Genomic DNA, 14,113 nt, shown 5'->3' on the forward strand with positions numbered 1-14,113 from the left:
CTGACTGACATACAGTATTAATCTATCATTGATGCAAGGTCCACGGTTCGAATCCGACCTCTGCCTCTCGATTTTCCCTGTCTAGGCTTGGGCAACCTGACAATATCCCAGCCCTCGTGCTTTCTTCGGGTGGCGTGACAGCTAGGCACCGAAAGGGTGTAACAGCTGAACGACTTTTTTATGGATGCACCACATACTACGGTGTCTGGGCTACACGCTTTGTCGGTCGCAATTGGCAGGCCATAAAGTAGCTGAATTTGCCCCGCACTGATGAACCACAAAGTCATCCAAAAGTGTCATGAACGCAATCCAAACTCAAGATCAATTTGGCTCCCCGCTCTCAGGACTTATAATGTGCGGACATGCAGGAGATAAGGCAGCTGGGTGTCATTTTGTCCGGAACTTTAGTCCTTGTGCCAGTTATCTCTAAAATGGCACTACCGAAAGCTTATTCCCTTTGTTTTTCTAACCTTAAAGCTACCAACTTTTAAAGACAGCAGACATGGTAGATGCACTTGGTGGTGCTTTAACACAAGTCTAGTTGTTTTCATAAGAAACTTATCGCAATGGTCGGCCTCAGAAAGCTTCGCATTGATGCATAAACGGTTGGCTTTGGCTTAGACTCAGAGATACGTAACTGGTTATGCCTCTAAAGATTTTAGACGGTATTTTGAAATTTATTTACATTGTAACTAAACACTTAAGGCGACCGTGGACATTCTTCACATGATTGACTTTGTTGTTTTTGGACTAAGCTAAACCATTTTGAACATACCACACCAACTTCTGCTTAATTTATGCTCACTTTTACCATAGACGCTTCAAAAAAGCACTGGAACACAGATAAAACCGAAGGGTTTTCCTATAGTCAATTAAGATCTTGGTCGAATTCTTTACGAATACAGCTCAACAGGCACTTTCTGGTCATTTGCTTTTTGGGATAGCCTTGTCCTAAATTCTTACAATCCCAAAGACTCTGATAAATCCGTTTTCAACCTATATTGCCCCCTTCTTGGTCTTTAAATTGCACAGTGACTAATTCAGAGTGCTAAAAGTTTCAGCTTTCTCGAATGTATTGAATACATTGTCGACTCCTGGTTGAAATGCACCATATCGAGTTGATTTTGTTCAGCATTTGGCACTCAACAAAGAGGGATAACTCTCTTCCTCATCAGTACCACTGAGGCCAACCAAATAGAGTTTGGAAGCTATACGATATTTTTTTAAACCTTTGCGCAATCCGTTTTGCAATTAGGATTCAACAATTATAGATTGTAGTGGAGGGGCATCACCGATCTCTATGTCGTCCTTCAGCATCCTGATCCTTCCTTGCATATTCTCATTCCAAACAAACGAGCAAGGACGTTTGGAGTTAATAAATCTCAGTCTATAGCGGTGTCTTTTTACCTCATCTGTGTTTGCCTCCATACAGGCCTCTACGTTATTCCGTATCACTCCGCTGGTGTGCTCTAGATTGCATCTTACTTTTGATTAGAGAAGTTTGGACTTCAGTCTGGTAGTCTCTCTTCGTTTGACTAATAACGAAGGCTTTAACATCCAAATAAAAGTCCAAGCAACCGAGGCAAAATACAGGTAAACTTCAGCTCAAGTCTGGCAATGAAATTAGGTACCGATACTTTAGCAGCTGGATCTACGGTAATGGGCACTTTTTGTCGTTTTTTGGGCCCTGATGCTGAAATTATTAGATTTGTTGGTCAACTTACGAAACTTCCAAATTACTTGCCAGGATCTGACTTGGGAAGCTTTGACAGGCTTGAACAGATGCGCATATTCCGCATACGGTGAGTGGTATCAGTAGGGGCGATGAACCCTTGATAGTTATGACGAGACCGTAGAAAAAACTGTACGCCTACCCTGATTAGGGTTCATCAAGTTGTTGGTGGTTTGTCTCGGGTTTTTTATCGGGTTGATAGAGCTTCTAGTATGGCGTACTCGTATGGAGTTGGGAGCTTCCGCAGTTTCAATTCCTCCACCTCTTCTACTATGGATATGGTGCTATCCAATAATTTTGGGCATAGACAAGGAATTTTCAACTTACAGTCTGATGTGGAACACGACCAAATGACTACTTAAAGATGGTCTTCCTCAGTATATCGGTTTGAAAACTGACTACACTGAAGCTCGCTAGCTCAAGAAAAATTCTGTATACGTTTTCACATCTTTGCAAATTTCTGGCAAGAACTGTTGAGTTGTAGTTGTTGCTCTTTGGAATCGAGATATGTACAGTAAGTAAAGGAGCTTGCTAAACCTTTCTGGAGCACCTCCACAAAAAAAAACTCTAGTCCCCGAGATTTTATCAAAGGCATTTTACCAAAACAACATCACCCATCTTTCGTTGTTGTACTCACTGCTTATCCTCGAAGAAAAACTTTCACTGTTTTTACCGAAGAGTAACATAGCTCATGAACACAAGCATCCCATGTTGTAAGCACTGTGGTTGCTGACTCTGAATTTGTATCAGGAAAGAATGGTCTACAAATTATTTTAATTCAATTTAATTTAGCTTAATAACGAACAGAGTTGACACTGAGTATCTGCCCACCAAAAAAGATAGTCACTATGGCTACATCTGTGACACTTGGAAATTGCTGTTTTCTCTGCTCAATATTTATATCTTTTCTCCTGTCAATACCGGTGGATTTATTGCACAATGCTTGTCTTATTGAAATGCGACGACAGGTCCCTGCTTCTTGGGCTCAATGAGACTTTGCGCATTTTTCTGAGTGACTGTTGTTGTGTATTGTAGTTCACAGTAAGTCAGAAGATCGCGTAAGTACGGACACGCACACGCACAAACTCTCTGACACACCGAAGCAGCTACTACAGTCCTCCACCGCTAGATTTAGCCAACTCCAGCTTGATAACGTTCGACCGGCCTTGACTCCCTAGCCGACCGCCGCAGACACCTTGGCGCATCTGTGGGTGTTTCCAAGCTCTCTTGCTTCACTCCGGAGTCCACCTGCACTGGCGTCTCCAGTGTTTGTTCCGCATCCGGTCCATGCTTCCGAGTTCTGATAGGGTCTAAATGACGGCGTATTATCCTCCCGTCTTCTAATAGAATGTCAATAAGGTTAAGGTTTGTCGACTTCACACATCCACGTACACATTCACTATCTGAAGGCTGAAGTTTGACGTAAACCTCCTCGCCATCTCGTAATGTGCGAGGTCGGGCGTGTTTATCTGCGTTTTGCTTCATGGAGCACTGCTGTTGTTTGACCCTAAGCGCCAAATCCGGCCGCAGTAGATCCAAACGTGTTCGAAGTCTTCGTCCCATTAGCAATTCGCAGGGAGCCTGACCAGTAGTAGTGTGCGGCGTAATTCTGTACTGCAGCAAAAACTTGTCCAACCTTGTTTGTAGGGGACCTGGGCTTTGTTTTCTCAATCCATTCTTTACCGTTGCCACCGCGCGTTCCGCCAGGCCGTTAGAAGCGGGATGGTATGGTGGTGTTAGAACATGCTCAATCCCGTTGGCTCTCAGAAACTGCTGAAATTCCGCACTGGTAAAAGCCGTGCCATTATCAGAAACAATCGTATCAGGCACACCATGCAATGCAAAAACGCTGCGAAGTATAGACATGGTCGACGCACTAGATGCAGTTCTAGTGGGTATCGCCTCTATCCACTTGGAATATGCATCGACAATCACCAGGATCATGTAACCTTCAACAGGGCCACAATAATCCACGTGTATGCGGCTCCACGGTCGTGACGGCCACTGCCATGGTGATATGGGCGCTGCTGCGGGCAAAGCCCTACTTTGCTGACACGCTTCACACCCTTGCACGACCATTTCCACATCGTGATCGATACCAGGCCACCAGACATAGTGTCTGGCTAAAGCCTTCATTCGCGTGTTACCTGGATGGCCTGAATGTAATTCCCTTAAAATGTCCGGACGGTAGCGCCTCGGAATTATCACTCTTGCTCCCCATAATAAACATCCGTCTTCTACACTTAGCTCCGACGATCGTTCGTAGAATCCGCTTAGTGCACTTCCAACATTCTCCGGCCACCCGTATGAAGTGAAACGAAGGACTCGTGAGAGCTCTGGGTCCTTTCTTGTTTCTACTCGTATTTCCGCAGCAGTGATAGGCAAATCATCAACCCAACTCATTAGATTTACCAGTTCGGCCGGTTTCGGTGTGTGTAATGGTACATCTCGTAATGGTAGGCGACTTAGGGCATCCGCTGTGAGATTCCCTTGTCCTGGAGCATACCGCAAATGATACCGATAGCATGCAAGTTTTAAGGCCCAACGTTGCATTCTAGGCGACGTCATTTGAGGTATTGGTTTATTTTCTCCGAGAATTCCAAGTAGAGGCTTGTGGTCCGTAAATATGTCGAACGTTTGTCCGAAAAGGTAGTGCTGAAAGCGCGTTACTCCGAACAGAATCGCCAATGCCTCCTTATCAATTTGTGCGTAATTCCTCTCAGAAGGCGACAAAGATCGTGAAGCGTAAGCAACTGGTTTGAGGATTCCCGATTTATCCTTCTGCGATAACACAGCTCCAACACCATATGGTGAAGCATCACAAGCGAGAACAATGGGCTGTGTTGAATCGAAATGAGTAAGCACCGGAGGATTCGTAAGGGCACGTTTCGCCTGTTGAAACGCCTTCTCTTGTTCTTGATTCCAAATCCAGCTGACTCCCTGACGTAGCAAGTAATTCAGTGGGTGAAAAAGTGTGGCAGCTTGCGGGATAAACCTCGCATAGTGATTAACCATGCCCAAGAAAGATCTTAGTTCATGTTTATTCCTTGGTTGCGGTGCCTCTAATATTGGACGTATTTTCTCGGCTAGAGGGGCCAAACCATCCGCACTGATGCGGAAACCCAAATAGTCCACATGATCTACCAGGAAGTCACACTTCTCTTTCTTTATTCGTAGTCCACACTCCTTCAAACGATCGAGTACCAGTTTCAGCAACTTTAAATGCTCCTCAATGGTACACCCGGTTATCAGAATATCGTCTAGATAGACGAACGTTTTAGGTATCCCCGCGATAACATTTTCAATTGTGCGTTGAAATATGGATGGAGCGGAATGGATTCCAAAAGGAAGGCGATTAAACATAAACAGACCTCTATGAGTACTGATGGTTGTAACAGGTTTCGCCTCCTCCGTTAATTCCAATTGCTCATAAGCATGAGCTAGGTCTAGTTTTGAAAAATATTTGCTCTTACCGATTTGTGCATAGACATCTTCGATTTTAGGTAACGGGTAATGTTCTGGGGGTGTGCTGGCATTGACCGTGGTTTTATAGTCACCGCAAATTCTAACTGTGCCGTCCGGTTTCAGTATTGGCACGATTGGTGTGGCCCACTCCGAGAACTCCGTGCTTTGAATTATTCCTTCCCGTTGCAAACGGTTAAGTTCTTCTTCAACCTTTGGACGCATCAAGTAGGGCAATGACCGAGCCTTCAGGAATCGCGGTTGTGTTCCAGGCGGAACGTATATATTCACCTTTCCCCCGGAGAACTTGCCAGTATTCGGCTCAGAAAATACTTCTTCATAATTGCGGATAAGAGATTGAACCTCCGGGAGTGTCGAGACCTGGTTTAACGTAAGTATGGGTAGTTGTTGAAGCCAATCACGTCCCAACAGGTTTGGACCACTTCCTTCAGCAATATATATGGTTTCGTTCACCGTCACACCCTTATATGAAACATTCACATTTTTCGTCCCCAGCAACTTCACCTCTTCTCCTGTATATGTTCGAAGCCGGACTGGGGCTTGCTGAAGGTTACCTTTCACGGTCGGTCCCAGGTTGTCTTGCCATGACTTTTCACTGCATAGTGTTACGGCACTACCCGTATCCAGCTCGAAAACCATTGGCGCACTGTTCACCTGTAGTTCTACTTGATACGGCGGTTGAACGCGGTTGGTGGGAGCGGCTGCATGAAGGACGTATTCTGGGATTTCCGACCTTGTAACTTGATTTGTAACAGCAGCGCTAGTATCGAACGCTGGTGCTGAGCGGCACACTTTCGCGAGGTGGCCTCGTTTCTTACAGCGATTGCAAACAGTTTGTGTGTGCCGGCAATCCTTCGGATGATTGTGACGGCCTCCACAACGATAACACTTAAACTGTGTTCTGTTCGACGGTTGCTGTAATCGATTCACCTGATACGATGAATCCACCGACTCTGATGTCACGGTAGGTTGCACAGATTGTAACAAGGTTGCGTTATTTTCTGCTGCTTCCAATGCCACCGCAGTATCGTAGGCCGTTTCCAAAGTTAAATTACTGTCAGCCAGTAAACACTTTTGTATGCGGGCATTTCTCACACCAACTACCAATCGATCTCTGAGCGTATCGTTCCGAAAACCTCTGTATTCACAGTGCTCCGTAAGACTCCGTAATTCCGCTACAAAATCCGTAATGGATTCTCTTTCCTTTTGTACCCTTGTATTGAACTTGAATCTCTGAGCGATACCAGAGCCTTAGGATTGTGTAAGTCAGAAGAACACGTAAGTAGGGACACGCACACGCTTAAACTCTGTGACACACCGAAGCAGCTACTACAGTGTGACTGGTCGTTGAAGCATATTGGCTATCGCTAGATTCTTACGTGAAAAAACTAGCTACAAACACTAGACATATCAATCTACGTCAGTGGGCTAATATTGCGCCCACCGAAGGTTTGAAATACCACGAAAGTAGAACGTTTTCTTCTTGGTATAACAGTTTAACAAAATATGGACCTTTGAAATTTCCACTTGTGAAATGTGAGTCAAGATTTCCTTGGATAGTTATACTTGTGACGTTATATCTGACTGAAGATAATGGTTCTTTCCGTCTACCAGAGACTCCCTTAACCCCTGCGCATTCATGGGTACATATATGAAGACGCAAGATGTCCATGAACCCTAGGGTTAGAGTTACCACTTGAGCTTACGACTGTCTTGCAAACGCGTCTATTCATCTTGAACTTCTGTGCATCCAGTAATGCGTACGACCACTGAATCTCGACATCGTGACATCAGTGAGTACATGGCTTCTTCGTCATTAACAACGATGATAATTCAGCAAGTGGTATGTTTGCCTTGATGACAGTAAAATGTTAAGGTAGTTTCAGCGAATATATGAATGGAATTAAACCGATAATACGATCTTCATTCCAGATACTTCGTGGAATAAAAATGGTTTACAGAAAGCAAAACAGAGTGACTGCCATTTACAATTATACCGGTGTAACAAACGAATGAAAAGACACTTCTCCAATGGTGGCTTTCTACTTTTCAGCCGCGGCTTAGCGGGGCGACAGCACATACGGTCGAGATGATGAGGGGACGTGGTTTATCATCACATTAGGCTGATATGCACAGTTAAGCTTCACAACCAGCAAGCTCATAAACAATGTCCTGGCATTTACAATAAGCATCTAATGTAAAAACAATGCATGCTCCAGCAAACACGCCACTGGTGACCAGGGGTGGCGAAGGGCGACAATAAGTGTGGCACGTTACGCTTTTTTACCGGCGGCTACGCTTGGCCAAAGGTGGCAAGTCAAAAATCGCTAGTGCAACTTCGTTGGCTTTTTTCAAAATGTGTTCAAGACCCACTGCAGCCGGGTGAGGCTAACAGTTGCATCCCCAAATTGACTGAGGCGTATGTGCAGCTAACTGACCGCATCACATAGTAATCGGTCTCACCACCTAACATTATGGCATCTGAACTATAGCCGAACGCCACACTTAATCATTAACAACGTCGTGTCTACGACAACCTGCTGTATGGTTAAAGAATAACGAGGTAAGTGCAAAAATATAAATGTAATGATAACAGTAACCGGTCAAGCTGCCTAAAGATGGTCATTTCACGTCAAAGTTTTCGGTTTCCAGGAGTTCGATCAAATACTTCCTTAAACATAGACCGAACTATTTTCCCTATAGAATCCGCTATGACAGTCGAATGTGTGACGACGGAGTACATAGCTTCTAAAACAGTAAGTGTCAGTATAAAACAATTACCTTACCCTTTATTAGACCTCGTAAATCTGTGCACGAGATGGTTCTTTTATCTTTGCCTCCTCATCAAGTTAGTTGGGCTGCAAACCCAGGGACAAAATAGCATGCCTATTTCTGACTGAGAGACAGAGTTCAGAGCAATTAAATATCGGAAAAGAAGCAATTTCATTAATAAAGTGCTGGATAGGATCAAGGTGCCCACTGGTCGTCCGCGAATTCCGCGCTCAACAATCCAAACAAGAAAGTATCCAGATATTGCATTTTGGTTATTTTGTTGATGTCTTATGATTATTCTTCTGTACTTCCTGCGTAGATGCGCACGAAATGAGGCATTTCTCCACATATGTATATGTAGATGTGGACAAAAATTTCTGTCGAACATTCATCATTTCCAAACGGTCCGACAATGACCGATGACCGATGACCGTAAACACGACTTCAGTAGAACGTTCGACTACTACATAAAATTTTATGGAAAAGAGTACAACCACCAACTCATTCGAAGTGTGATGGAAAAATTAGTGGGGGTCATTTGAGTAACAATGTTGTCCATTGGACTCGACGTTTTCAACCAAAATGGCAAGAAGCGTACTTTGCAGACGGTAAACTGGTGGTTACATACGGATCTGCGGTGTTTGGTGACCTTGGGGGTCTGCGCACTTAAACAAACAGCTATGGGTAGCTCCACTGAAAGGCGCAGTTGGACTGGATTCTCTCCATGTAAAATCCCGAACTTCGAAAACCCCACGGTGTCGGGGAAATCAATCTTAGTGTTAGTCTGATTGGTGCGCTCAATCTATCCCTTCATGTTGAACTTTCGTTTCATCCTTTGACCCTCTGAATAATTACAGAGTCCTACCAGGGCTTAGGATTACCATTTAGAAACGGCTACAAACATCCGTTCGCAGAGGTTCTAACTGGTACATATACATTCCAGTGACTGTCCATTTTCTGAGTAGCTCCACCTATGCCGATTAAGTCTAAAAGCAGAGAAAAAACTGAACGTCTACCATAATAAAGTTGGTGCTTAAATGAGGCGGGATTGGGGTAAATGTGTATTTAGTAGCCTAGCAATCAATGACTGTGTAAGCTTGTCAACATAAACTATTATAGTACCAGAGACAGAAAGAACTTTGTGAGCACGCAGAGACGATATGTGTTAAAGGAAATCAAGCACATGCATGGAAAGGAGCAAGGTTTCCTAGATGGTTGAGTGAATTTTCCAGGGTTTATTCTGTGCGTTTGACAGTAAGAATGATGAACACCAGTTCCTGAGTGGTATGTGGCGAAAAAAGCCTTTGGGCACTAGCCTTGTATGCTGGCAGCGGAGGGTCCGGGAGTTTCATTGTGTATGTCTTATTCAGTTTTTTTGTGTATCCACTCTTGGAAGTAGTAAATAGAATTGTTTTGCTCGACTGACGAGGTGGGCTTTGGTGCGGTGCCACTTAAACCATGGCGAAGGCAGCTACAGAATAACATGCTGGGCCGTGGGCAACGCAACGTATTTTCAGACTATCTCATATGTTTTTAAAGAATCTTCATTGACAGACGAATGCTCAGTATTTTACCATCTGTTGTTTATGCCACTGCCAGATAAATGACGCAACCTGGAGGAGTCCAACATCTGTTGCGACGGACGGAAAACAGTGGTACTCTTGTGGATTTTCTGATGTAGAGACCAGGTTCACCACCGCCGACGGTGGGCGATGCACTCACACTGTATACGAACGCTGATACACGAGCGCACCATGGTGTAACGCAACATGGCGTCCCTACCTGCAGGACGTGCCCAACTACCACACGAGGTGTTTATCCCTCATGCATGCCACCAGATCTGCACGGTGGAAAACCACAGAGCAGTCGTAAACGTAGCTTGTGTATTATTAAAACACTCCAGCTACCATATCTTTTTTCCGGTCGGGAGGAAAGCTGAGCTAGTAAGACAACTCAGCTGATTCGGACGGTCGAACAGCAAACTAACGGTGGTAGAGGCAGGTCGAGGTGGAGGCAGGTAAAAATGACAGTTATCAATAGGACAGCGTAAATGGAATGTTGATATTCAGAGTGAGTGCATTATGGCTTAATGGCGACTAATCATTGGTGTGGGCCACCGTGTCAAGCAAGAGCGTACCGCGATGTTGTCGTGAGCGTTTGGTGGGCAGTGGGGCACGTCATCACATCGGCATATATCGCATTATAGTATTGAAAAACGCCGGCTTCAGTTTGGTTTTTGTTAGTTGTATCCAGGCCATAGTGCACCAGCCACTAGACAGAGCCGTTGGGATAATACGGGGTGGGGACTTGGCGGTCACCAGGTATAAGGTACCCGGAAAAACAGGCCAGTATAAAGTTACTAGGCCCAGAGAGCTCAGTGTGGAAAGAAATAGGGACGGGCAATCAGGAGTTCTTGAATTGGTGGATGAGGTAGGAGAAGTGAAAGATGTGTGTGAATAGGGTTCTTGGATGTAACGTGATGGGTACGGAGACAGTGTTGGGTTGGAGGTGGTGCAGAAGCAGGGGTCCCTGGACAACGAGTTACAGACTGGGTCGATTAATTCTTTATGACGGCCACCTCAATGTCATTATGGTATGGGGCTTTGGCGTTTGATCTTGAGGAAGCTTTCCGGTGTGGAGTCGGAGTGTCATTAAGCCAGCGGGTGTGAGGAAAGAACCTGTGCTATCATCCCTGACCGCAGCCTCAGGTCTGGGCTGATGAGGTACAGCATCTGTTACATCAACGTTCAGTCGTGTTGGCGTAATGGAGGTCGAGGCTCACATGGGTGGCCCCCTAGTGGTGGAAGTGGACAGCTCATGATCATGAGGGGGTTGCGGCCTGGAGCCGACGGGATGATTTGTGTGGCGCGAAAGTACTATTCAGCGTTACAGTATGAAGACCTCAAGGGGACAGTGAAGTGGTTTTGGGAGATTGGGAATAACATGTCACCTTCAGCATTATCAGGGCGAGTTGGACGTCCGACTGGCCTAAAACCAGTTTCAGTGTTGTCTGAGGCGGTTGAAGTCCGACGAAATCTGGTGCTCGTGCATAAACGGCCAGGTCGATCAGCCATTTCAGCTGTTGCTGCGCTTGCGCGAACGGCGATCCGACTTGCGTAGTTGCTCACGTGGTTGGTTGTATTTGAAGTTTGCGACTGAATGACGCCGACGGCCCCAATTGCTTTAGATAGATGGAGGTAAGAGGGACCCATTTGACCGTTTCCGGTTGTTGATTTTAGGGATTTAGGTGGTGGGGGTTTGGTAAGCTGTTTCTGCAGTCGAGTACGAACAGCTGAAGCCTTCATGGTTTATAGTTTTAAGGTAGAGGAGAGGATTGTCTGCGAATCCAGTAGACGTACGACATCAATTTCTTCCCCGAATTGCGTTCATTTTGGCAATGCAAGGACGTTATCAACTTTTAGAGTCGTCGAATTGTGCATGCTACATGCCGTCAAGAGAGCAGTTGGTGTGAGCTCAAATGGGATGCGATCAGGTGAAGGCAGTCCAAAAGCTGACAAATCGCAGGGGATAACGCTTCAATCAGAAGTGCCGTGTTTTGGAATTTGACGGATCGCATGGTGCGTCAGTAATCAAGAAACTTAATTGCTGTATGACTTAGAAGGAAGCTATTTAGCGTTTCATCCTATTTAGATAGGCTCTGAGCTTAGCCATGATCGTATGAATTTTGGATTATTCAGGTAAGGGAGTGGGGAGAGCGTTGCTGAGTGGAATAGAAAAAGGGGATCGCGTTTTGAAAGCAATCTAAAAATGCAAGTTTTGGCCCATGACAAAGCTGTTCTCAGAAACGTGTGGTTGGTTGACAGTTAGTATGTGGTACTTTACCCTCGTAGCGCAAATTGTAGTTTTGGATGCCGATGGATAGGTTCCGTTTGCTGTTACAGGTAATGTACCATGACCTAACTGGAATGCTGAAGGTATTCCGGAGTGTTTGCATGAACCGCACAGACTCAGCCACCATCACCTTAAATTGCTTATCAAGGCTCACTCAAAGAATGAAGACAAAACTGGAGGTACATAATTTAGATGTTACCAAAAAGAAGGGATTAGGCCATGACCCCTATTAAATGGCAAACAGAAAAATTCGTTTACCACCAGTGGAGAAGAAATTCTGAAACAGACATTATGTACGAATCACTTAGACAAAATCCTTCTGGTGATAAATATTCAGCTATTACGGTTTTGAAGAGATCTATCAGATTAGCCATTGTGTTCCTGGAGACCCCAAAGGGCAAACTGCAACCCAAAATCTTTTGCTGATACTCCCGGGAATTATTTTATTGACGGACTATGCAAACCCAACAGCCGTTCATTTAAAAAACATGGTAAGTTTTCAATACTATCCCTCACTTTTAACCATGCGCCAGAAAAACTCAGTATCCATGATGGTGGATGGTGTTTAAGTCAGTTACGGAATTACTGCTGACAAGGAGAACAACGAGCGGGTGAAGTTTGTGTGAACCAAATTCACTCAAAGGCCCCTAAAAGCCTCTTTTTTCCGGTTTTCCATGTCATTTTCTGGCGAAAATGGGTGGACAAACATTGGATTTACGCTTGCATAACAGAGTCGACGAGATTTCTAAAAAGACCATATCCCAGCCCCGGCAAATTTGACCAAATTAGCGAGGGGAAATCTCGACGATGTCAGTCACTTCTTCCGTATTCATTCGACCACTCAGTCACTAAGCAAGAAGCGGAAGGTGTCCGTTGTCTTTCTTGTGTTACTGTAGTCTTAAGGCCCTCGCAAAGGGGAAGTTGTTTTGTTTTTACTGGTGGACAATTTAATCAGTGCATCCGGCGAAGCCCAGTGATTCATTACCCTACGCGTCGCGTCTGAACACTGACAAACTAAGACACAATAAAGAATGGGAAAATACTGCACTCTGTATTCAACCGGCACACAGTTTCTAAGCCGTACACTTCGACTTATCTAATACTCCAACTGCCTTCATGGTTTTATGGACCGTGTAATCAAACGTTGGGGCGCCCGCAAATTATGCACTTAATGTGAACAGTGCACTGGAACAGGGTATGCATAACTTACCGTTGGTGTGGGAGATCTAATGTGCTGGTCTCAAAAAGGAGCCGGAATGGTGCACCATGCTGGTTTTCTAAATGATTTCCTTGTTTTGTGGCGCCCGGAGCAAGAACGACGGCATATTTTGTCTGAGCTGGTAGGATTTCTGGGACTCGCTCTCTAACTTTGTCCACCCGAGTGCAATCTTTTCTGAATTGTAAATCACTGAAATGCGTTCCCGCGGTTGAACACCAGTTTTTATCGTGGATATCAATAAGATCAGGGAATCGGGAGTCTAGTGAATGATTTTCTGTGAAGAATACTTGACATCGTTTGATATGTTCTTCAGTGTGAATTTTACTTCGGTCACAGCACGAAGTGGAAAGTTTCGGTAATTCACCATATAAAGATGCTAGTGAGCTCTGCATTTTGAGAACACCTTCACCAGCACTGTTATTCAGGTGTTTATCCCACGTTTGTCCGTCTATTTTTTCTAGACAGTGACACGGAAAACCGGAGAACAGAAGAGATCAGGGGTCTTTAGTTGAATTTGTCCACTCTAGTCTACACAAACTTTACCCGCCCCGGAGGAAATTCTCCGCTGAAATTCTAAATTTCCACGACTGCCAATGCTAAAGTTCCCAGATCTATATCGTGAGTCAGGCTTTCCTTACGCACAAAACGGCGCGAAAGTAGAAAAGATACTAAACTACGTCGTAAAAGGACAAAAAGGAAAATTTCAATCATATTTCACGTGCAGATGACTACTTATTGTATTCACGGATTCACGGATTCACGGATTGATACACAGGATCGAGGCTTTTGCCCAAGTTTCCCGGGTCGGTCTTGTTCTTGTCGTTCAGTGGCTGTCATTCACCTGAAAGGCATAAGTGAAAAAAGGGTGTAGCACTGTTCTTTATGTCCTCAGCGCGGGGCGGTATGCTTGCCAGCGCGAGGATTCGCATAAATAATTGTCTAATAGTGTTTTAAACTGGGTTCTAGAAGGAGCGTGGACAACCGTCGGAGGAAGGTCATTCCACGCACCTACTACCCGAAATGAGAAAAAATTTTGTCTAATGACTGTGTGTGCT

At 44.9% G+C, this 14,113-nt stretch overlaps 1 protein-coding gene across 1 annotated transcript; it reads right to left on the reverse strand.

Moving 5' to 3' along the window:
* Positions 1 to 11,373: 11,373 nt before the first annotated feature.
* T265_02024 (hypothetical protein) lies at positions 11,374 to 13,895 on the reverse strand (the record flags this gene model as incomplete). Its single annotated transcript, XM_009166172.1, has 2 exons — positions 11,374 to 11,521; positions 13,804 to 13,895. The coding sequence occupies 2 exons, from the start codon at positions 13,893 to 13,895 to the stop codon at positions 11,374 to 11,376; spliced, it is 240 nt and encodes a 79-aa protein (XP_009164436.1).
* Between the last annotated feature and the right edge of the window lie 218 nt (positions 13,896 to 14,113).

Source organism: Opisthorchis viverrini (genome assembly GCF_000715545.1).
Source record: "Opisthorchis viverrini unplaced genomic scaffold opera_v5_23, whole genome shotgun sequence".
Lineage (NCBI taxonomy): Eukaryota > Metazoa > Platyhelminthes > Trematoda > Opisthorchiida > Opisthorchiidae > Opisthorchis > Opisthorchis viverrini.